This window comes from Phodopus roborovskii, unplaced genomic scaffold (genome assembly GCF_943737965.1).
Source record: "Phodopus roborovskii unplaced genomic scaffold, PHOROB, whole genome shotgun sequence".
Taxonomy (NCBI): Eukaryota; Metazoa; Chordata; class Mammalia; order Rodentia; family Cricetidae; genus Phodopus; species Phodopus roborovskii.
In genome coordinates, this window is record NW_026126646.1 from 1,309,789 (window position 1) to 1,334,301 (window position 24,513).

General features: G+C 52.4%; 1 protein-coding gene across 1 annotated transcript; it reads right to left on the bottom strand.

Annotated features, from left to right (window-relative positions):
• Positions 1 to 41: 41 nt before the first annotated feature.
• On the bottom strand, positions 42 to 24,513 carry Pik3cd (phosphatidylinositol-4,5-bisphosphate 3-kinase catalytic subunit delta). Its single transcript, XM_051173826.1, has 23 exons — positions 24,411 to 24,513; positions 14,036 to 14,208; positions 11,291 to 11,519; positions 10,962 to 11,191; positions 10,223 to 10,402; positions 9,764 to 9,913; positions 9,438 to 9,527; positions 8,264 to 8,485; positions 7,579 to 7,675; positions 7,358 to 7,488; positions 6,784 to 6,834; positions 6,541 to 6,708; positions 6,332 to 6,453; positions 6,059 to 6,202; positions 5,788 to 5,887; positions 5,475 to 5,653; positions 5,252 to 5,364; positions 5,004 to 5,082; positions 4,491 to 4,658; positions 3,794 to 3,917; positions 3,190 to 3,335; positions 2,827 to 2,959; positions 42 to 1,813 (listed from the first exon to the last, which is right to left on the bottom strand). Exons 2-23 carry the CDS (start codon positions 14,174 to 14,176, stop codon positions 1,676 to 1,678), a joined length of 3,135 nt encoding a protein of 1,044 aa, XP_051029783.1. The 5' UTR covers positions 14,177 to 14,208; positions 24,411 to 24,513; the 3' UTR covers positions 42 to 1,675.

Genomic DNA, 24,513 nt, shown 5'->3' on the forward strand with positions numbered 1-24,513 from the left:
CCCAGCCACCCCTCCCCTGCTGCTGCTTTCTGAGCCGAGAATGTAAGAACATAAAAAGGGTTTTATTTCTTTTCACCTGTCTTTACCTGTTATGGCAAGGTCACACAAATGTCTCAGCACTCATCAACGAAAGGAAATCCACTTTCCCCACACAAACACAAAATGACTTAAAAAAATAGAAAATATTCTTACAGCCAGGTGCACAGACCATACACCTAACTCAAAGGCTGAGCGTGTGCAGTCTGCAACCACACTGGAGAGCACCTAGACTCGTTTCAATAAATAACTTCACATGCACACATGCGTGCGCACACGCACACACACACACACACACTCGTTTCCTATCAGAATTGCTGGGGCGGACAGGGCTTCAGCTACTATGGGCTAAACACATACTCTGAGGAGGTTCAGTCTGCTGCTGGACCCTCAGCTCATCACCATGGGGGAGCGGGCAGCTGGCTCCCTTGAACCATGGTCTGGGCTGCTGTCAACACTGCAGGTCTCAGAATGCTACCAAGAGAGCCAGGTCCTGAGGTGGCAATCGATACATCAAGATGTGCTGGGGATGGCACAGTAAGGACATGCTGTTCCCAGATCAATCCTGAGCTTCTAAAAGCCCAGGTGCCTGCTCCAGTGCCAGCATGGCTTGGGAAGCCCGGGAAGAGGGTCAGACCTGCGTTTCTAGAGTCACTCTGACCCATTCCTTCTCAAGGATAAAAGCCCTTGACTACTCTGGGTTTCTTGGGCCCTCACCCTTGCTCTCACTGGAGACCTGGCTCCCCAGCTGCCTATGGGGAGTGGGGTGGGCCGGGACTACAGCTCTAGGAGAGATCACCCTTCCCTTTCACAAAGCTGCCTTTGGGTGTGGCCCGCACTCACTGCTCAGGACTCCATTCTGATTTGCCTTTGCCTTGACTTGTGACAGCACTGAGCTAAATCAGCCGACAGTTTCTGAGTGTTGAGGCCTGGCACATAACAAGACATGGGGGGGTGGGCGGGTCCTTCTCCCCGGCTGTAGAGTTCCGTACATAGTTTGGCTATCATTTTCTTACCCGAAAATAAAAGGTGAGGGTGTCCCCGTATCCAAGAGGTCACTTAAACAGTGCAGAGCAAGTGTGCCTGAGTGTAGAGGGTGCCCTGGCTTCTGGCTTCCTCGGGAGCTGCCTGAGGCTTGGTTGGTAGATGTCGCCAAAGGTGGGCCACCCAAAGGTGGCAGAGGTGAGTTGGGGACTGAGGTGTTCTGTCTGGATGGGAGGCACCAGATGACTGCCACCAGACTTGCCCCAGGCAGCCTGCTGGAGAGCCTGGGGAGAAGGCCCCAGGAGGAACTGTCTTTGCCGGCTAAGATCCGCAGGTTGGAAGACTGGGGGTGCAATCCTCAAGGCGCTGCTTACAGTGCTGACGGGTGGGGGGTGAGGGGTGTCTCAAGGACAGCGCCCCGCCCCTCCACAAACACAGTTCTGTTTATGGCTGTTTTGTCCCTTAAACGTTTCGAGTCATAAATAAATAACCAGTGTAAACGGGAGGCAACCGTGTGGTTCGTCCCCATGAGGAGCAGTTCGGTGCTGGGGCCTCTTTGATGACCACCGAGCATGCCTGGTCCCGGCACTGACCGGTTCCCTCTAGGGTTGAGAGCCAGGAGGGAACCACTGGAGAACAGGAGAGAAGAGGCCTCTCACTGCCTGTTGTCCTTGGACACATTGTGTGCCAGCCAGTTCACTTTGGTTTTCCAGCTTTCCCGTAGGGCTTCGTTGAACTTTACCCGGAAGTGTTTGAGCGCCTCTTCCTCCGTCTTGCCTAGTGCCAGAGAGTCCTGGGCAAAAATCACAACAGGGTGACCCTGAGGGGCCCCGCTCTCTCTGTACCCATGCCTAATGGGATGTTAAGTCCCCTCAAAGGGAAAGCTCTTTTCTCAGACCCCAAGCCCAGATGACCCATCCAGCCCCCACCCACGGATTCAGGAGCCAGAAGCCCTGGAGTGCCAGGTGGCCTTTGGGGAATGCCCTGCCTAGCGCTGTGACCTGCCACCTCCTCACTCCTCCACTTGAACAGTGTGGGAAGAAGGCCCACTGTTCTACGATGTAGAAGAAACCTTAGCTCACATAGATCGTGTGTGTGTGTGTGAGTGTGTGTGTGTGTGTGTGTGTGTGTGTGTGTATGTGTGTGTGTGTGTGGGGGGGACATGTGGATTGACTAATGTTACCGAATCTCAATCCAGCACAACTAAGCACAGTGAACTGGGCCACTTCCCACGAGACTACCCTGCTAGGACGAGGGTGGCGTGAAACCCCCCCGCCCATCAGCACCAGGACCCAAGAACCAAGAAGTCTATCAATGGGGCCGTTCTAGGACCCAGACTGCCCAGGCAGGCCTTGGGAAGCAGAGAGCCCTGCAGCCCTGCAGCAGGTTCGGACTCAACCCTGGCTTGAGCTGTTGGCTGTTTTTTTTTTTTTTGTTTTGTTTTGTTTTTTTTTTTTTTTTCAACTTGTCACAAATTGGAGTCATCAGGGGCCGAGACCCTCAGCTGAGGAACTTTCTCCTTCCGACTGCCTGTAGTGAAGTGTGTGAGGAGTTTCCTTGATCAGAGACTGCTGTGGGAGGGCCTAGCCCGCTGTGAACGGTGCCCCCCTGGGCAGGTGGTCCCAGAGTGTGTAAGAAAGCAGGCTGAGGCAGCCGCGTGGGGCAAACCGTGGTTTCTGCTTCAGTGTCCTCTCTTGACTTCCCATCACGGTGGGCCACAGCTGTAAGCTGAAATGAGCCCTTCCTCCCCACGTTGGTTGCAGTCACGGTCTATCCCAGCAAATGGGACCGCACAAGGGCACTTGCCTTGAGATACTGGATGTCTTTGGAGCAGCTGAGCTCAGGCAGACCTGCAGCACGCATCAGGGCGAAGAGATGGAGGAAGAGCAGCCCGTGGCGCCGCAAGATGGTGTAGGCCCGTTCACAGTAGCCACGGAACCTGTGGGAGAGGGAGGGGGGTGGGTGAGGCTCTGGATCTCCTCTGCCACATTCCCAGCTCAAGGCCAGGGGCCCTGATTGTACTTTGCCCTGTGTGAAAGCTCCTGGCTCCTCAGGCTGACCTCACCCTGCCCTCCCACGGGAGGGGCCGGGAGGCAGCTGCCTTGGTCCTTGTCCCTTCACCGGGGGTCCCTGTTGTCCAGGGCAGATAATCAGTAGCAGGGCCCTCACCGTTCAAATTTCTCGCTGTTATTGGTCTTCCCCTGCTGAATCACGTGGACAAAGTCATAGGTGAGAATGAAGGGAACTCGCTCACGGTTGATTCCAAACTTGGTCTTGAAGTTCCCCAGAAAGTGGCCAAAGTCAATGTGGAACAGCTAAAGGGAAGGCACAGAGTGAGAAGCCAGAAAGGAGGGGTGGGGGTCGGAGGGGGGGCTCAAGAGTGGAGCCCTAGCCTGGTGTGAGCCGGATTCAAGCCCCAGGAACCCAGGGAGGAGGGAAAGATGCTACAGAGAACACAGAGCTGCGCTTCCCAAGAGTGCCAGGCAAAGAGGACACTGGCAGGGCTCAGCATCCTCTGGGATACTGAATACAGGGCCAGCAGGGCTCAGCATCCTCTGGGATACTGAATACAGGGCTGGCAGGGCTCATAGCATCCTCTGGGATACTGAATACAGGGCTGGCAGGGCTCATAGCATCCTCTGGGATAGTGAATACAGGGCTGGCAGGGCTCATAGCATCCTCTGGGATACTGAATACAGGGCCGGCAGGGCCAGCAGGCCAGGACTGGAGGTTAGGCTGTCCGTGGGGAAGCCACCCGCCCACACCTCCCTACCTGCCCACTCTCTCGGATCATGATGTTGTCACTATGTCGGTCACCGATGCCCAGCACATACGTGGCCACACAGTACCCGGCACAGGAGAGGGTGAACTCCTCGATGGCTCGGTCCAGAGCTTCCCTGAGTGGGCAAGGTTGAAGGTCATGGCCACACAATGCTGCAGTTCCTTCTACTGGAGGTAGGGGCTGTTTCTCTCTCTCGAGTCTAACCCCTCGGCTTGCTTTACTCAACAGAATGCATCATACACTCTGTTCCAGAGCCTAGGCCTCGGATACCTCCCTGGCCTTGGACCCGTCCACCACTTCCCTCCAGTAAGCACCATGGGGAGAAACTGGGCTGAACTACTACATGTGCAGAGGCCAGGAGGAGAGGTAAGGCTCACAGGCAGTACCAAGGCTCCAGGCATTCGACAGAAGCCATCTTAGACCCTCTAGGCTTGACAAAAGTCCCACGTGGTTAGAGTTGTCCCAAGTAACACATGCAAAGTATCCCAGGTGAGTCCACTCGAGCCCACTCAGAATGGTGGATTTCCTGAAGCCTTAAGCTTTGAGTGGCATCACAGAGCCACTGGCTCAGACTGGCCCCACAGCTGAGCCAAATTGTCAGAGAACATCACGGCTCTTCCTCTTACCTCATCTCTGATAGGTGACCCTTCCCATATCACACCTCCCAGGAAGAAGGCCTGAAACCTACCCCGGGTTCTTGGACTTGAGCCAGTTGAGTAGGGCATCCTTGTTGAAGGCGGCTGTGGCTGCCATGTTGCTCTTGTTCAGCTGGATGTTGGCGATGGTGTCCGAGTGCAGGACTACCTCAATGAGGCCTGTGCGGTCTCCAGTTGGGAGGCAGCCATAGGGGGTCATCCTACATGAAGGGGAGGCGAACCGACAGAATGTAATGACCGAAGGCTGTCCCTGGGGACACATTCAAAGTAGCCACAGAGGATGCCAACTCAGGCTGCTGAGGAGGGGAACTTGGGAGGCCCCAGCACTGGCATCCATGATGATGAGGACCTGGGAAAAGGCGGCTGCATACTAAGATGAGCAGGAGGCCAGGGGGTGCAGAGGGAGAGCAAGGTGGTTGCTCGAACGCCTTCCCTGCCCCCTCCTAGCTTTCTGTTGTCTCCCTGTACCGAGAACAGCCCCTCCCTTTCCCAACCGACAGGGTAATGATAGGATAGTTTCGGTGCCCTTCGGGACAGGCCCCCACCTCAGGTCCAGGCCCTCCTGCTTCCACAGGACGTCCATGAGCTGGATCATCTGCAGAGTCAGCATGTCCTGGCGGAGGTCTGCAGAGCGAGAAGGCGACCACAAGTGTCTGGTAGGTTCTGCATCCCCGGGTGTGTAGGCCCTTAGGTCCCAGGGTAACTAACTTTTCAATTAATTTCTCCAGGGCCACCCCTGAGACAGCATAGGGATGGATAAGGCCTCGGTGGGTTCCCCAGCCCGCCTGCTCACCGTCCCCGTTCTTAAAGATGATGCCCACGCTGCCAGCACTGCCCGCCTCCTCGCTGCTGTACATGATCCACAATGGCTTCATCTTAGAGTCCATGAAGGTGCATTGCTCCACACTGCCGGCCAGAGAGTGGGGTTACCAGGTGCTCCTCCGCAGGGCAGGCCGGGAGGGGTGGGAGGAGCCCTGGTGGGGCGGGGGAGGGGGCGGGGCGGCCGTGGGGCTCACCAGACTTCCTCCAGCAGGGTGCTGGGGTCGAGTGGGGACTGCAGGTGTGACAGTGCCTCCATGTAGGCCTCCTGGCGAATGCACATATGCATCATCTCCTTGGTATGGGGCTTCGTGGTCTTCTGCGAGCTCACCTTCACGAAGTCATTCAGCGCCTTGAGCTTGCTCAGTGCTTCCCCCTGGTGGTGACAGTGGAAAGGCAGCAGTGGGTACCAGCCTCAGGTGGGCTGATGGTGCGCATGCCCCCGGTGCGTACCGGGCAGACAGATACAACATTCTAAAGCCTACAAGTAGAGCCTGGCCCAAGCCTTACCTGCTTCATCAGCACCTTCATGTGGTGGGTGCTGCCTCTGCAGTAGGCCTCCATGATGAGGCCAAAACGCAGGGCCACTGATGGTACGTGCATCTCAGAGCTGGAAAAAAATACGGTGCTGAGTCTTGCCCCGTACCTCGCCACACATCCCCTCCCCAGCCGGGGTGGGACCCAGGGCTTGCTAGAAACATGAGGTCAATAAGCCTGAGGTCTCCCTTCCCTGTGGCCCTCATGGGGTTTCCAAGGAACAGGCTGGGGTGAATTCAGCTACCGGAGGTGCCAGAAGAGGAAGTGGCCAATCTTGCGGTTAGCCAGGGCTCGGTCCAACAAGAATTTGGTCAACTCGCAGTCCAGGTAGGACTCATATTTGAGCACCTGCACCAGCTGCAGAAGGTACTGGAAAAGTTCATCATCCCTGCGCAGAAAGAGGGCTGATGGTCTACAGCTGGCAGGAGGCAGAGCCCAGGCTCCTCCCAACCCAGAACCCACTTCTGGAAGAGAAGGGAGTCTGTGTCCGCAGAGCTAGCACCCAGCTAGGACTCACGTCAGCTTCCGCAGGGACTTGATGGCGAAGGAGCATACGTAGCAGTCAGGGAAGCTAAAGTCTAGCAGTTCCAGGGCGCTCAGCACAGGCAGCTCGGGCCAGGAGTACAGCAAATAGAGCATCTGGGACAGCTTGGTGGTCAGGTGGGGGGTGGGTGACAGCCGTCCATCTGCCCCCGGCTCTTTCCCCTGACTCCCCTCTCTACTCACCTGGGCCACATCCTCATGTTTATTCCACTTGGTGACCAGTAGCAGGCGGGCCAGGGCCTCTGGGAAGTGCTCCTGTACTTCATGTCGCATTTTCCACACCAGGTCCTTCTCGTGTTCGTACAGCTCCCCAGACCCCCGCCGCTCCAGGATCTCCCGCAGCTGTAGCTGCTGAAGGGCACACAGGGTGAGGCCTTCCGCTCCATCTCCGATCCCAGATCCCCCCCTTCCAGGACCCGAGCTCACCTCCTCCTCCGTGATTCGTCCACGCTCTCCGTGACGCCCCAGCTCCAGGATCTGCAACAAGTGCCTGGCTGTCAATACCCTGGGCTTGGGGCAGCCCCCTGGAGGGCCCCAAAGCAGGACATCTGCACCTCAGACCCAGCACTTGTCATTCTCACTCATGGAAACCGTCTTGTGCACTGCACAGCCAGACAATCCAGGAGCAGCTTTCCCACATCGGACACTACCCAATGGCGGCCCAAATGGCTCTTGGAAACCCCTGAATTGGCATAATGACATATTCCCTAGCAATGGGCAAATCCCAGGATGGCAGGGTCTACTGTTTGACTGAGAGAGGTCTAGAACAATGCTTCTCGACCCATGGGCTGCAACCCTTTCGTAGGGAGGGATCACCTCAGACTGTTGGAAAACACAGATATTTACATTATGATTCATAACCGTAGTAACGGTAGTAACGAAGTAGCAATGAAAATAATTTTATGGTTGGGGGTCACCACAACACGAGGAACTGTATTAAAGTGTCACGGTGTTAAAAGGCCGCGAACCACTGGTCTTGAAGGACAGGGCTGCCACTGACCTTGTCCAGAGCAGGGAAGTACACAGGGTGCTGAGCCACCTCAGGCAGGAAGATGACCAGGGCTGCAGCGCTCTCCGTGTTGGGGTTACTGCGCACTGTACCCGAAGGGTTCAACAGCTCTCCTTTCTCGTCTGAACGCGGGGATAGATGGAGTTGTATGTATGAGGTCACTGGCTTTGGGACCTCCCCACTGATGGCTGCTCCCCCAGGGCTGGACCCACCTGGGACAGAGGGCCACATGTAGAGGCGGCGTTCCCCAGTCTTGAGCTGGTCTTTGTAGTCAAATAGCATGAGGTTGGCCCAGGCGATGGGGCAGTCCTGGGGAGGACATCAGTGGGTTAGAGCCAGTCATGAAAGCCCCTTTTGCTGACCTCAGAGTAGAAAAACCTGAAGGCCCAGTGGGGAAAGGGATCTGGGCTCCAAGGGAGGACTCCCAGAAGACTTAAGGAAAACCCTGTTTGAGAAGAGGAAGAACCAACTGCCTTGTCCTACTGGCAAATCCAGCAAGGCCAGTATCCCTGCTCCTGGCTGCCAGAGAAACGGGAGCTGGATCCCAGCACTTAGCTCAGCTCCCAGCATGCACCAGCAGGGCAAGGGCCAGCTGACATTGTAGAAGTGTGACTGGGGACCCAGCCACTCAAGGCCACAGCTGCCCCAGGCCCTTTAGTCCCTCTGAGGACACTTTACCCAGGGAGCTGCTTGCAAAAGCCCAAGGGACTACAAGCCCAGAACAGATAGTCCCAAGCAGGCTGTTGGCAAGCTATGCATCCCTACAGTGGTTAGGGATCCAGACTATGGTGGTGGAGAGGCTCAGGGTTTCAGGGCCGCCAGGACCCCTGTCCTCAGCCTGCCTGCCCGTGGGGCACTGCAGGGAGGCCTGGGTTCTTCCCAGCCAGAGCTACCTACCGCCTTCTTGGACTTCTTCTTTGTAGAACGTGCCTTCTTAGCCTTCTCCACGACCGCATAGAGCGCGAAGCAGAGCCGAGCCATGCGCGGCAGGTCACAGATGTTGATGTCGAACTCCAGCCGCTGTTTCCACACGGGCTCTGAGCACACGCTGACCTCTGAGCTGGACACGGTCTTGCATAGCATCTCATTGCCATGGAAGAGCCCGGCCTGTACAACCAGCTGTGGGTGGGGTGCCAGACACAGAGTAAGGGGAGCAGGAGCCCTGGACCACCCCATCCCTCAACAGCTCCTCCCGCCAATGTTCTCCTCAAATGTCCTCGTCCTTAAGTAGGTCTGGATCTACTTCCTCATGGGCAGGAGGGGGGGTGTTGTTCCTCAGAGGGAAAGCCACTGGCCAAGGACAAGTAGTCACGGGGCAAGAGAGGCCACGTAGCTGTGCACTAAGAACTCAAGGCACGTCCTGTCCCACTCCAGGCCCCAGCTTGGTAATTCAGCGGCTCGCTGGCTCTGTCATCCTGAGCTGCCTGCCTGCCTTTTTGCATCTTAGGGGCTCCAATCCAGGAGCACCGCCAGTTGGTCATCCCAGACACAGGTAGCCAGCCCTCCAAGCTTGTAAGACTATGACACTAAGAAGGAATCCCAGCCTCTCTGTGGGCTTCCTGTTCCACAAATGGAACAACAATGCCTCCACCTGGAAGGCAGTGAGAAAAGGGGATGTGAGCCTTGTGAACGCGTTTTTTAAAAGCCAACGAGCACAGAGCCCCTACACTATCTTTACAACCCTAAGGGAGCTCAGGCCCCAGGGGACGAGGCAGCTACCCATCCATGCTGCAGGCGTCCCTGACCAGATGCAGCCAGCTCTTCCTCGCTCCTCACACCTCCCCAGACACCTCTTTTTACCCCCCACCCCCAACCTCCACCAAAGTCAAATACACAGAAATCGGCTCTGCCTGATTTCCACGAATCAGTCTCTGGCTGCCTGGCCCACCCCACTCCCCTCTTCCTGTTTTGAAGCAGCTTACAACCACTCCAGTCAGGGATGCTGGGTAATGTGGTCAGGTGGCTTTCGTGTGACATCTTCCCACTCTTCTTCCGCTGCCACCCGTCCTGGCCACAACCACCTTGTTTGTATAGCAAACAGTGGCTCCATCACCTGGCCGGGAGCCCCTACCTTCATCCGCTCATCCGCATTCACCTTGCTGCCCTCGATTAGCTCGATGCAGAATGGCTGCTCTAGAGACCACAGGGACACAGAGGATGGCTGGGGAAGTAGGGAGGCAGGGTTGGTGGCAATCTCAGACACCTGTCCCCAACACTGACTTACTAGGAGACCTGTTGTGCACATGCACAAGGGCCCCCGATCCTCCTGCAGTTCACACAAATCCCAAAAGGACACCCATCACTCACCAAGGGCCCCTGAACCCAGGCCCCCCCTGCTGTGCCTCCCAGCTGACCCGGGGGGGGGGGGGACACAGGGAAGGAAGTACATTGTCTCACCTTCTTAGCAGGGATTGGGGGAGGTTTGGTGCGTGGTTTCTGGACTTGGGGGGCAGGGTTGCTCTGCTCATCCCGCATGGCAAGGATGGAGGAGGAATGGACCATGGTCAGGTGGGGCGTCAGTCCGCTGTGCAGGCAGCTGCAGATGTACTGGGATGGGGGTGCAGGGGGAGGGTCCCAGATTACTGGCTGCCAGGAACTCCCCAAGCTGGTAATACCTATCCCAAACCTCAGGAGGGGGCCTCCATTAGTTCCCCCTAAAGATGGGGGTCCCTCCTCGTGCTCACAGAGGACCAGTTCAGCAAGGGGATGCTCTCATGGTGACTACAAAGGCTGCTTTGTCAGTGTGGTCAGAGAGGCTAACTCTAGTTCCCCGGTGTCCGTCCCCCGCCCCCCTCACACACACACACACACACACACCCCGGGCCACGTGCAGGTGACGCTGCACACAGGACTCACCTGAAACTGGCAGAGCGGGTAGTTGCCATAAAGGTACTCATGCCTCCCATTCACCTGAAGTGCGTAGTCCTCGGGCTGCTCCACCAGAGGCTGCCGGAACACCGTGGCCTTCTTTCGGAGGGCGCAGGCCATCAGTGCCAGGGGCATGTCGTTGGTGGATACCTGGAAGGTGAAGCTCTCCTGTAGGAAGAAGGGGGTCAGCCTTCTGCTCTGTAGTCCCTGTGGTTCTGGGGCACAGAGGCAGGGCTGCTTGTGAGAGCGCCCCATCTCTAAAGCGCGTCTAGGTGTTCACCGATCAGGGTGAACTGGGTGGTGGCCGGGAGATCGGCTGACACCATCCGGTCACTCTGCATGGTCAAATCTGCCTGGTGAGGGACAGTGCTTGCTGAGTACTTGCTGCTCTCACAGAGAACCTGGGTTCGGTTCCCAGCACCCACATGGCAGCTCGCAACCATCTCTAACTCCAGTTCTAGAGAGTTCTGACCTCTGTGGTCACCAGACATGAATGCTGTACACTTACATACATGAGACAAAACATTCATACATGTAAAATAACTCCAAATTTGTCTGGTGAGACAACCAGCTAAGCCCTTTGGTATTCATGGAGTCCTGGCAAATGCCACCTTCTGCTATGGGGAGAAGGACAGAGGACTTTCACAGGAGAAGGTCCCCCAGGGGCGTGGCAGGCTGGACGAAGCACCCAGACCTAGGGTTCTGAAGCCACACACGCACGGCTCACCTCACTGCCCTCGAACTTCACATTCACCAGCAGGGCTCGGTTGGTGACACGGAGTACGCCAGCCCGCCAACTCCGTGCCGAGGGTTCCAGCTGCAGGGGGAAGCTGTACTGCAGCCAGTCCTCCCAGCCCAGCTGCTGGCGGTGAGCAGCAACCTCCTCACAGAACTGGCGCATCTTGGTGCGGAAGTCATTCACTTCTGGGTCCCGCAGGGAATCAAACTCATGGAGACCTTTGGGGATGCGGGGTGGGGGTGGGGAGGAGGTGAGCACCATCGCAATGCCAGATCACGTGGGGTCAGCCCCAGCATCTCCCTGCCCAAAGCATGTACCTTTGCCAATGAGAAGGCTGATCTGGGAGTTGATAAGCTTCTTTACGCGGTCACCCTCTCGGGCCACCAGGCGCAGCACAGGCAGGAAGGGCTGGATGTCACACAGCCTCCTCTGCTCATCCTCCAACTCCTGCTGCTCGGCTGTCTGGTTCACACAGGTGAACACATAAGCCTCAGGGTCACTGAGCATGTGGAAGAGAGGCTCATACTGTGCATGATACCACAGCACCTGGGAGAGAGGGTCATGGTGAGCCCCTCCAAGACACCTCCGGAGACACAGGGAGACCCCAAGAAGGCAAGAGCTCACACCCTGAGGACTGTGTCTGCTCTCTGCGCAGGGTGTCAGGGTTTGCTGAGACTGGGGGCAGGGCACTGGGTCCTACATCTCCTCCATGGAGTTCATGGATGATCTCTGACCGCCCAGAGGAACAACCAGGTGTGGCTTTGGCACAGCCCCAGACAATCGCTATGGATATCACTATGGTCACTCACTTTGTAGACCTGGCTGCTAATCATCCCTCTCCCTCTGCTTCTAAGTGCTGGAACCACAGGCCTGAACTGCCAAGCTGGAGTGTATTTATATCAGGTTTGTAGCCAACATCAAGGTGTTACAATGTCCATTCAGAAAATAAAAGAGAGAGAGAGAGAGAGAGAGAGAAGGGGCTGGAGGGATGGCTCCGAGGTTAAGAACATTTGTCAGGTAGACACACTTTGTCACCAAGCCTGACAACCCAAGCTTGATCCCCAGAACACACATGATAGAAGATGATGCTAGATTCCTGCAAGCTATCCTCTGATCTCCAAATGCATACCATGGCACACACATATGTGCAAGTTACATACATAAACAAGCAAATCTAAAATTTGTAATTAAAAAACAAAAGCAGGAACTAGTCCAGATGCTGACCATATGGCTCAATCACGGTAGCTTTTTCTTCTTTCTCTATTTTCAGTATCACTTATTTGTTCATTTGTTTACTGTGTTAGAGGAGGACACATCTACTGCATTTGTGGAGGTCAGGGGACAATTTAGTGGAGCCGTCCCACCAGCCTGCCCTTCCTTTTTTGAGACAGGAGGCCAGAATGTTCTTGAACTCACTGTCTGGCTGAGGATGGTCCAGAATTTCAAAACTACCAGTTTCCTAATGCTGGGATTACAGATGTGTATGAACACACCTGGTCTATGATGTGCGGGGAATTGAACCCAGGACAGCATGCATTTTAGCTCCCTAACTAACTGAGCTATACCCACAGTGTCCTTTTTCTTATTTTTCTAAATTTTAATGTGTCTATATTGTTTTCATAGTGGGGGAAAATCAATATTAAAGGAAATTGCTCAGGAAAGCAGGGGGACCACAGAGATAATTCTTACTTCTATAGCTGGCTTTCCTGCTTTCCATTTATGGCTTTTAAAATTCTGGGTGTGGTGGCATGCACTTTCAATCCCAACACTCAGGATGCAGAGGCAGGCAAACTGTAAGTTCAAGACCAGCCTGGTCTACAGAGAGAGCTCCAGGACAGCCAGGGCTACACACAGAAACCCTGTCTAATAATAATAATAATAATAAATAAAAATTCTGAAGTAAAGTCTCAGCCTTTGGTAGCTCAAACCCTAACCCAGTAAATGCCACACTTAGTGGGTTCCACAAACCCTTTCAAAGTCACAGACAGCATCTACCAAATGCAGTTCAGGTGTGTGCCATGCTTTGATTCAGCAAATCACCCTGAAAATGATTCATTAACACCCAAACCCCTTTTTAACAATGGTGCTCACTGCGGTGCTGACGGCTCTAATTAGGAATAGGCCACAAGGCCCTTAAGCACTGCAGATAGGGTAGTTCCAAAAATGACCACTACATCATGGGTAGGATGAGAGACCAGCCAGAGAGAGGCAGCCTTGACACTGGCTCGCAATCTAGTAAGTAATCTAGTGAAGGAAAATGCTTACTGTCAAAGGGGAAGCTGGCTTTGGAATGATAAGTGGAGTTTAACCACAGGTTTTTAAACAATTCTTAGAAATTTTATCTTGTAAAATTCCCATCTAAGGGCTGAGGGTGACAGCTCAGCCAGTGAAGCGCATGGCACCCACTTCTCCTGAGTCCGTCCCTCCGAAACACAGTTAAGGGGGTGAGGGGGCGGGGTGGGGGCTGGAGAGCACTGGCTGCTCTCCCAGAGGACCTGGGTTCAGTTCCCAACAACCACATGGTGGTTCAAAACCATCTGTAACTCCAGTTTCAGGGGATCCAAACCCCTATTCTAGCACCTGGTCGGCACCAGGCACACACATGGTGGCTACACATAAAATAAAAATAATTAAGTCTTGTTTTGTTTTTCAAGACAGGGCTTCTCTGTGGAACAGGCTGGCCTTGAACTCACAGAGGTATTCTTGCCTCTGACTCCTGAGTGCTGGGATTAAAGGGGTGCACCACCACTGCCTAGCAAAATAAGTAAATCTTAAAACAAAACAGCAGCAGGGCATGCTGGTACTTTTCTGTAATTCCAGCACTGAAGAAGCCAAGAAGGTACCTCCTTTTGACTTGCTGGCCAGCCGGCCTAGCCTACTCCAATGAGACCCTGTATTAGAAACCCAAAAAAAAGGAAAACATGGTGTACAGCATGTGAAAAGTGATAGCCCAGGCTTCCCTGGCTCACACACACACACACACACACACACACACACACACACACACAGTTTACATTTACACCCAGGGATTCTGAGAGCTGGCCTTAAGGTGGAGGCTGTACCTGCTTGATGGTGCTGAGGTTGGCATTTCGGGACACCGGGAAGTTCAGGTAGACCCCCGTGGGCAGCAAGAAGTCAACAGCCACGCTCTGGCTCTCCTCCTTGGTCCAGAACTCCATGGGGCAGTCCACCCCGGGGGGCATTCTGTTGCCTTACTGCTCTGAGGCCCACTGTCCTGAGGGAAAGAAAGAGACAGAATGAGCTGGCCCTGCTGTGCTGGACAGGGACTTTGGAAAGTAGAACCGGCCAGATCCAGGCCACAGAGGGACACACCATCTGAGACAGCTCTCTGGGCTGAGGTAACTCATTACAGGTGGACTTGTCACAGGCCAAAAGAGCACATTATGGCCAATAGATGACCCAGAGGACACAGGAAGAATGGCCAATCATGTGAGAAATGAAGACCAAAGCCTACAACTCTAAAAACTTCCTAGCCAGAAACCAATTAGCTTAAAAACAGCTTTGACTAGCCAGGCCTGCCTACAATTCCAATACGTGGGAGGTGAAGGGCACTGATCAGAAAAGGTCAAACCTGCTTGGGGTCCATGAGGTCACGCGCGCGCGCACGCACACGCACACACACACACACACACAGAGACAGAGACAGAGAGATACACACAGAGAGACAGAGACAGAGAGAGACACACAGAAAGACAGAGAATAAACAACTTTATCTAAGAATTTACAATATCTATCATGCTAACCAACCCCTCTGTCATTCCCTGCCCATACCACGGCGCCATGGTAATTACAAAACATTACACATAACAGGACACAAGGAGTGTGTGTGCCACCTACACTCCCCGTCACCAAATCCCCTCCCCCCCACCAGCCTTCCCCTTCTAGGTCACCAAAACCTGGAACCCAGGCACTTATCATTTGCATACATGTTTTTATACTTATAGTAGTGTGTACCCACAAGCAATCCCTAGTATGTCCTGTACGCTTTAAACTTCCAGGTTAGTGGGCCTTCACAGCCTCGGGCTGCCAGCACGATGGGATGCCGACAGACCCAGTCTTGTGCAGATCTCACTCAAGTAACGGGCGGCTGCTTCACGGTCGTGCATGCAACAGCCACGTCATATCAAGACAACATCATTTCACAGCACTCCTCCCTCGGGCATTCTCTGCTCCCCCCCACCACGCAGCCTAGGGTGAGGGTGGGGGATGCTATGGTTTCCAGTTTCAGGCTGAGCAGAAAACAAAAGGGTTAATGTTTATATAATCAATTGCTTTTGTTTTTTCAAGACAGGATTTCTCTGTAGCTTTAGAGCCTGCCTGGAACTTGCTCTATAGACCAGGCTGGTCTCGAACTCACAGAGATCCACCTGCCTCTGCCTCCCAAGTGCTGGGATTAAAGGCGTGCCCCACCACTGCCCTGCAAACCATAAAATTGGTTTTTTTTTTTTTATTTTTATTATTTTGTTTTGCTTTTAAAGACAGGTTCTCACTGTATACACCAGGCCGGCCTCAAACTCACAGAGATCTGCCTGCCTCGGCCTCTTGAGTGCTGGTACTAAAGATGTGTGCCATCACTGTGCCCAGCCAACTTTTATTATTAAAAAAGAGAGATCTTCAGATTCTAGGCCTAGGGTGTGGTTCTGCTGGTAGAGTACTTGCTTAGTATCCACAGAGCCCTACGCTCAATTCCCAGCACCAGGTGGACAAACTGAGCACTTGGCAGACAAAGGCAGAAAGATCAGGAGTTCAATTACTACATTGCAAGTTCAAGGCCAGCCTGAACTACATGAGACCCTGTCTTTAAAAAAAAAAAAAAAAAAAAAAAAAAAGACTCCTGAGTAGGGGGTGTGTGGTGGAGAGAAAGAAAGAGCACCATGCTTGCCACGACTGAGGCCATGAACTGGAGCCCAATACCAAAACAAAAGAACATTTCCGTGCCCACCACAAGGCCGCATTCTTCTGGATTTAAATGATGTTTGGTTTCTGAGAGCTATCCTTTAGATGGCGGTACTAACTGGGCTGGGCCTAACTCTGGACAGCAGCTAGCAGCTGCCCCAGCATCAGGCTGCCTCCTGTGCCCCCCAACCCCCAACCCCCTACCCCACCCCCCTGCTGCTGGTTGCCACTTCCTCTGAGTGTAACCACGTCCTACTTGGGTTCCTCTTTCTGAGGCCAAAGTCTTCCGTTTTTTATTGAAAACGGGGGAGGGGGTGCAGTCAGGAATCTGGGGGTTCCATCTACAATGCTAGACTGCTTGGGAAGCCAGTGTGCTTCTGGTCAGGGGAACACAGAGGCCTGCCTTTCTGAGGAGCCTACCCAAAGGTCGGGGTCTGAGGAGAGCAAACACTTTCTTCTCTTGCTCCTCAGCCCTGTGGAAAGGAAGGGTTCAGCTGCATTTACCCAGCTGGCGGCAGAGAACGAAGTCATAAACAACCTCAGCCAACCATGGGGAGGACCATGTGGTGTGCACGGCCCAGCATCGAGACAGACAGGAGAAAGGGGGAACCCTTCTCTCTTCCCTGGGAGAAGTCTAGAACCTTCCCTTTCCAGTAGGTTGTGACAGAAAGAGAAGCAGATCCAGAACTACACCAAGAATTCACAGTGGTAGAGCCGTTGAGGCAAGCTGTTGGGCTCTACTGGGAGCAGAGCCTGCCTGTGCCCCGGGACCAAGCCAATCAAAGTGCAGGCCCAGGTACACAACCAACAGACATTGTACAGAGTACAGACATTGCCAAAGACACACAAAAGAGAGCTTAAGGCATCGTTGTATAGTCGCCCCACAGGACACTCCTTGGTACAGATCAGTGGTAGAATGCAAGCTACCTTCCCCAATTGACAATTAGGTGGTAGCGGGGACAAATGAATCTACAGATACTCGAAATGGCAACAGTGACTCATGGACAGAAAGCTGAGATATAGAAACTTGGAATGAAAACAAACACACACATGTTCAAGGCCAACCTGGGACACATGAGGCACTGTCTCAAAAGGAAAGATAGTCTATGACCCAGGCTTGTCCTCCCATGGAGTTTCATCCTCCCCCTCTCTCTCGGGGACAGAGTTTGGAGGCATGCACCATCATCCCCGTCCCTATAATGATGGATTGAGGCGCGCTCTCTCTGTGTCTCTCTCTCATCTGTAAAGTACGGGTATGTGTGCATGGCTGTGTGGGTGTGAACACCAGTGCCCCTGGAGGTTTAGATTCCCTAGACCTGGGGTTCCAGGCAGTTATGAGCATCTGACATGAGTGCTGGAAGCTGAACTTGGCCTGCTGTAGGAAAGTACTCATTCTTAACTGCTGAGTCAGCTCTCTGCCCCCCAAGCACCCCACCCCCACCCCAGGGCACCTTTGAGCCCCTGGATTCAGCCACACACAACAGCTAGCTCTTATTCCTTTCTGGGGTTGCCTTTTAAATTACAGCATTTGAATTGGGCTTGATTTTTTTTTTTTAATTAGCCAGAAGGCAGAGGTGGATGAACCTCTGAGCCTGCTCTACATGGCGAGTTCTAGGCCAGTCGGCTAGACACAGGGGAAGCCCTTCTTTACAACAATTAATTACATCTACTCATTATTTATTTATTTACTTGATTCTTGTTTCTGTTGTGCTGCATTGCTCCAACCCTTCTGCCATGGTGCTGGCAGCCAGCTCTGTTTCTCCTTCCCATCTTTCCAGTTCCCACTGCATACGACATTTTACATGGCTTCCAGGGACCCGAACTCAAGTTGTCAGGCTTGCCCGGCTCTCGCTCTCCCCCCCCCACAACCCCCAAGCCGCACCAGCTGGTTTCTCTGACACCTCCCCCCCCCAAACATCTTTTTCCACGAACGAAGCCTTCCCCTTTCAACTCTTCCTGTTTAGAAAGTTGCTGCCTTGCACGCTGGCTGCCTCTGACACACAATTCCTGCCCTCTGTGCTGCCATCGGGTGATGAGCCAGGAAGGCAGATGAAGCAGCTTAGGCGAAGAGTCAGTGGGGGCCAGGACTGTCCCAAGTCACTGGGGGAGGTGTCACTGCAAGACAGCTTGAGCAATACCCAAATCTCAGACATCTGTCCTTGCTTCTCAGTCTACACCTAAGTCATTCCAGAAATGTCTGGGAAAGTGTCACAGGACAGGGCCTGGCCCATTCTTTCAACCTCTCAAACTTGTGCCACGTGGGCCACAAAATCAGCTATGTGATAGCACTGCGGTAGATTTATGAGTCTCCTATCAACTTCCTGGGTGTCCCCAGCCAGTGTTCTCTGACTGGAGAGGGACATGTAGGATCTGACCTCTGAGTCTTTTTATTATTATTATTATTATTATTATTATTATTATTATTTTAGCTTTGTTTTATATGCACTAGTATGAAGGTGTCATATCCCCCAGACAGTTGTGAGCTGCCATGTGGGTGCTGGGGATTGAACCTGGGTCCTCTAGAAGAGCAGCCAGTGCTCTTAGCCGCTGAGCCATTTCTCCAGCCCCTGACCTCTGAGTCTTAAAGGTCCACCAGAGATGGGATCTGGGGAGAGGCTCAGCCTATAAGGCACCTGCCTTGAGATCCAGAGGCCTCAGATACCACATAAAAATCTGGGCAGAGCAAAGCTGGCTACATGGGACTGGAGGAGGAGACGGTGAACCCTGGAGCTCAGCTGGTGAAGGTGTTGGTGGAAACCTTCCTAGGACACAGGACCTGAGGTTGTCCTCTGACTTCCACACACATCTGTATGATTGTGCACATACCTGTGGACACATATAGATCCAGGAGAATTTTCTACAAAGACTTTAACAGACATGCCTGGGCTACCATCAGCATCCAGGAATGCTTCAGGGACCCCAGGAGACTTCACAGAAGCCTACAAGCAAGGAATGCCCTGCTGGATGCAGTCTTGCTCCAAACTTGGGGCTCCTGGGGAGTTCTTTGCCTTTGGGGGATTGCAAGATAGGGTTTCTTTGTGCAACAGCCCTGGAACTCAGTTCATTGCCATTTTCACGGACCTCTCCCGGATCTCTCAGTGACCAGATCTCTGAACTGTTAAACTCCACTTCTTCCTGGAGTCCACGGCAAATGTGGCTGATTTTCCCGAGTCCTTGTCAACATAAAGACAATCTTCGGGGTCCTGCAGTCATGAGCTGGGAAATGGCTTCCTATGGGAACGCATGAGTCACCTCACCAGGCCACACTGGGGACAGGCAACAAGGAAAAGAAGGGAAGTAGTGTCCTGCTTCTCTGAGTGATAACCATCTCTCCCCCGAGGCAAGGAACCCTGGGAAAGCTATGTCAGGCTCCCTCAGTGCCACTGCACAGGGGACCCAGAGTCACCCTAGAACAAGAGAGTAAAGACTCCCCCGGGAGTCATCCCTGCATGTCTGTAGAGTGACAGGACACTCATACTGAGCCCACAGATAAGCCATCTGTCCAAAGCCCGCATTTCAGGGTCAAAAACAATTTGATTAGTCCAAGATCTGAGTCACAGAAACTTCTAGAAGGTGACTATGCATAAGCTATGTATCTAAGACTGGCATCCACCTCAACCATGAACAGAGAGGCACCATGCAAGGACACTTGTGTGGCTGGTGAAGCCAGCAGCACTGGCAAGGGGCCTATTTGTAGGCACCCCTCAACCTCAGGAAGCCCTTCTAACCAAGGTGTCCATTTCTCAGCCATGATCAACCTATATGGAAAACCAGCACAGGTGGGCACATCAAGGCAGAGTCCAAAAGTATGGACTCTTTTACCCCAAGGGTCACCTCACAGCAATTCTCCAAGGACACTCCCTAAGAAGGGACATTCTCAAGATAGTTATCCTGCTGCGGATGCCAAGAAAAGCTCAGAGATCCCAAACACGGCCCTGGAGGCCCTCAGGAAGGGATGCGAAGAGCCACCCTCGTGGGCGCATTTACACTAAGAGTTCATTTTCACGTGTCCAGCAGGCAGCTGACAGGCATCACCCAGCCTCTTAGGGGGAATTTTAGTCTAATGGGATAAGGAGACAGAAAACCAAAAGGAAATGGAATGAACAAGATGATTTCACAGAGCCTAGGATCTGGATTGAAACAGAAAGGGACTTGCAGGGAGTTGTCCTGCACATGGAGGGGCGGGATGGAACCATCCATGGGTGAGTCACATTAAAGAGAAGGCTCTAGCAAGTGAAGGAGCCAGTATGATGGGTAAAACAAGGACTAGGTGTTAGGAACATGGTAGGAACCAGGTGACAGTCCTAGGTCCTCAGGGAAATGGCCGGGAAAGGAGAGCTACCCCTGCCCCTTGCTCTTGAGTCCAGTTCAATGCTAGGAATTCTCCCTCCTGATCTTGTTCCTGCCTCAAAGCCATCCGGCATTAGGTTTGGAGTCTGAACCAACAACTGAGCAACTGGACCTTGAACCTTCAGCCCTCAAGACTACAGACTGAATAAACATCTCTTCTTTGTAAGTAGCCTGCCATGGGTATTTAGTTATAGCAACTGAAAACAAAATTTAACTGAGTGATGTTTTCAAGTCATTCCCAAAACTCAACCATAGCATTTGAAACACTGAAAGCCATTGAGCAGCCAAGCCAAATGAGAAATAGACACAGTTGTACATTGTTTCCATTTGCTTTCAGTTTTTCTTCTTGCTTTGTAGCCCAGACTGACCTCTAGTCTTAGCCTCCCAGGTATTGAGACAAAGGTATGATGTCTGGTTCACCTTCTTTGTTTTTTTTTTCTTACATTAGTGGAAGTCTTCCTTCCATCACTTCCTCAAAAAGACTTAAAAAGGTATGTATCATATATCAGAAAATTCACGTCTAAAAAGTCTTAAGTCAACCAGACATAATGGCATACAACTACAATCCTAGCACCAAAGAGGCAGAAGCAGGAGGGTCATGAGTTCAAGGTCAGCCTGGGCTATATATAGTGAGACCCTCCCTGCCTCTAAAAATGAATAAAACCTAGGTATAGAGATACAAAGCTGTAATCACAGCACTCAGGAAGCAGAGGCAGGAGGATTGCCCTGTTTGTGGCCAATTGGTATACACAGAGACTCCTAGACCAGCCAGAGTCATATAGTGAGACCCTCTTTCAAAACCCCAAAGCTGGGATTGGAGAGATGGCTCAGTGGTTAAGAGGACTCACTGTTCTTCCGGAGGACATGAGTTTGATTCCCAGAACTCACACTAGGCGGCTCACAACCACCTGTGACTCCAGCTCCAGGGACCTGAAGCCTCTAACCTGGATCCAAGGACATTGCATTCATGTGCATATACCCCCCAACACACACACAACACACATAACCCCTCCAACACACACAACACACATAACCCCCCAACACACACACACAACAACATAACCCCCATACACATACCACATACACACATACCGATACCTCCACATACGCACCACACACACAACACACACCCATATATACACACACACCAAATACACACACACTTACCCCACATACAAACATAGCCCCCCACATTCCCCACACATAATAGTAATAATAAAGCTGGGTGCAGTGGCACACGCCATTAATCTCATCACTTAGGAGGCAAGGGCAGGTCAATCTCTGTGAGTTGGAGGCCAGCTTAGACTACATAGAGAGCCCTTGTTTCAAAAATAAAAGTAATAATCTTTTTTTTTAATTCATCATCTCTGATGCCATTGGGGTTGGTTTATTTGAGACAGACTCTTAAGGCAGTCTGGAATATGCTACTAGAATGACTTTGAACTTCTGGCTCACCTGCCTCCCGAATGCTGGGATGACAAACGTGCCCCACGACAACCTCGTTTATGCAGTGCTGGGGACTGAACTAGGGCTCCTCCATGCATCGTGGTCAAATACTCTGCCAACTGAGCTATGTCCCAGCCCCTCCTACCTTAGTTTATATTCACAAGAGCCTTTCACTCCTTTTAAAACAGCCATGTAGTAACATCTGGTTTCCTTTGTCTGTCTGTCTGGGTGGTTCCGGCTAAGAATTTAACTGCATAGGACCATCCCAGTCTGCCAGGCATGGTACTAGCTACTTTTGTTTTGCTATGACAAAATGCCTTGCAGAAACGACTTAGGAAGGAAAGACTTCCTTTGACTCGGTTCCGGGGATCTCGGTCCATCACAGCTGGATAGGCATGGTGGAACAGCTAGTTCATGGCTGCAGGAGCCTGTGGCAGAGGCTGTTCATATCATAGCAGATCCAGAAAGACAAAGACAGCACAGAAAAATCCAGGGGCAGGTCCCGCCCTCACCCCTGGCGACCTGCTTCTGCTAGCCATGCTTCACTTCCCAAAGGCCTCCACAGGCTCCAGAAGAGTGCCACCAGTTGGGGACAAACATTTGAAACATGATACTGAGTGTGACTTCTCAGAGTCACACCACCACTAACCCACTCGAACGCTGGTAGGGTTCCCTGTGCAAAGGGCTTCATGAGCCACAATCAATATCAGGATGTGATGGTGGCCACTTCCTTGGGAGATCACAGAGAGGATTTGGGAGGCCCTGCCCAGCGACCGGGTGGAAGCCACATTGCCATGTTTCTGTCATCCTCTGTCAAGTGTCTGGGTCTTTCAACCTTTTTTTTTTTAAGATTTATTTATTTATTTTTATGTGCATTGGTGTCTTCCACATGCATGTCTGTGTGAGGGCGCCAGATTCCCTGGAATTGGAGCTGCAGACACTTTTGAGCTGTCATGTGAGCACTGGGAATTGAACCCGGGTCCTCTGGAAGAGCACAAAGTACTCTTAAGCACTGAGCTAACTCTCCCAACTATTTTTTTTTTTTTTTACATCTCCCTCCAATTCCTATCGACTCCCCTCCTCCCTACCAGATCTTTTCCCTGACTGATGACTTTTGGTTTTGTTTTCTGACCCATTTAATTTAACCAGAACAATAGTACTCATTGGAGCCTTGTAGTCTCCAGTGAACACACAAATGAAGGCAATGACTCCCCCTTTCCCTGTATCTATCACTAGCAAACAGTCCACAGTGACAGGCAGAGCCCCCAAGCCTCTCCTCCAGCCATGGCTGACTATGGACAGGCCACTGTGAGAGTTCGTATTGTAATGGCTGTATTGTTCCAAGAAGGCTTATAACTCCAGGCTCAGGGAATCCCTGGCCCTCTTCCAGCCTCCCTGGCCCTCTTCCGGCCTCCATGTCCACTGTGATCACACCATACATGCAGGCAAAGATTCATACACATAAAACAAAAATAAATACTTTTGTTGTTATTGTTTGGGTTTTTTGGATTTTGTTTTTTAGACAGGTTTCTTTGAGTAGCCCTGGCTGTCCTGAAACTTGCTCTGTAGACCATGCTGGCCTCAAACTCACAGAGATCTGTCTGCTCTGCCTCCCCAGAGCTGGGATTAAAGGCATGTGCTAAAATTATTATCAAAGGTATTTCCTGAGCCATGGAGATGAAGGGTGAAGATATTTATTGTGCAATGCTGGTCACCTGAGTTTACACCTCTCAACCCACATAAACATGAAACAAAAACAACTCCCCAAAACTGACCCCTGTACACACACCATCATGGCAGAATTGTGTCCAACCCACACAATAATAATTGTAAAACATTTTAAGGCATTTTGGAAACTAAGTTTCAGTGTGGTGGTTCTGTTTCTACCTACTCCCAACTTTAATTTTTTGCTTAATAGTTTAAGTTTGAAAGCGATCCCCAGCCAACAAAGAGGTTTAGCAAGCAACAAGAAAGGCCTAGAGATGATGAGGCTGGGGGGAAGCTTCATCCATGGCACAGGTCCTGCCTGATCTAACGACAGCGGGCATATATTCTCTGTGCACAAAGAACAATCATACACCCACAAAGACTGCAAGAGGGCCACAGATTTCTCCATCACAGAGCTCAGTAAGCACACCAGCCGCCTGTTGCCTGGATGGCAGGTGTCTTAGTTACTTTTGTAGTGTTGTAGCTAGACACTATAACCACGGTGAGTTATAGGAGAGTTTATTTGGGGCTTCTGGTCTCAGAGGGCAGAGTCCATGGCCACAGTGGTGTGCAGCATGGCAGGAGGCTGGCAGGTACCGTGTTGGAAAACCTGAGGGCACACATCTTGAGACAACCGCGAGGCAGAGACACTAGGAATGGCCTGAGTCTTTCGAAACCTCAACCCCTGCTCCAAGTGACACACTCCTCCTATAAGACCACATCTCCCAATCCTTCCCAAACAGTTCCACAAACTGGGGACCAGGTAATTCGAACATACAGCATTTTTCTTCCAAGTCAATGGCCCAGAAACTCAAAAGAAACCCCTAAACCTTGATCCTGTGACCATCCAAGGCTCTGTAGACACTGAAGTCCCTACTTAATGCTGCCACCCAGCTACACCCCCAGCCTCCATTCCATTCTCTCCCTTTGAGAAGGCTCCTCCCAGGGACAAGCCACAGACATTCTCATCTGTGACACAGTATCTCTTCCTTCCTCTACATGTCACCCCCAACCTACCTTTTTGGGATGGGCCAAGAAAGAGCAGCCGCGGCCCTTCCGCCTGGGAGGTTAAAGGTGCTTTCCCATCAGTGAGCGGCATCCCACCTCTGCCGGACTCTCA

Coding starts and splice junctions, on each gene's coding strand:
- Pik3cd (XM_051173826.1), bottom strand. CDS start 14,176: ATGCCCCCCGGGGTGGACTGCCCCATGGAGTTCTGGACCAAGGAGGAG. Junction 11,192..11,290: donor CAGCCTTCTCATTGGCAAAG/GTACATGCTTTG, acceptor GCATCCCCAAAG/GTCTCCATGAGTTTGATTCC. Junction 6,203..6,331: donor AAGTCCCTGCGGAAGCTGAC/GTGAGTCCTAGC, acceptor CTTTCTGCGCAG/GGATGATGAACTTTTCCAGT.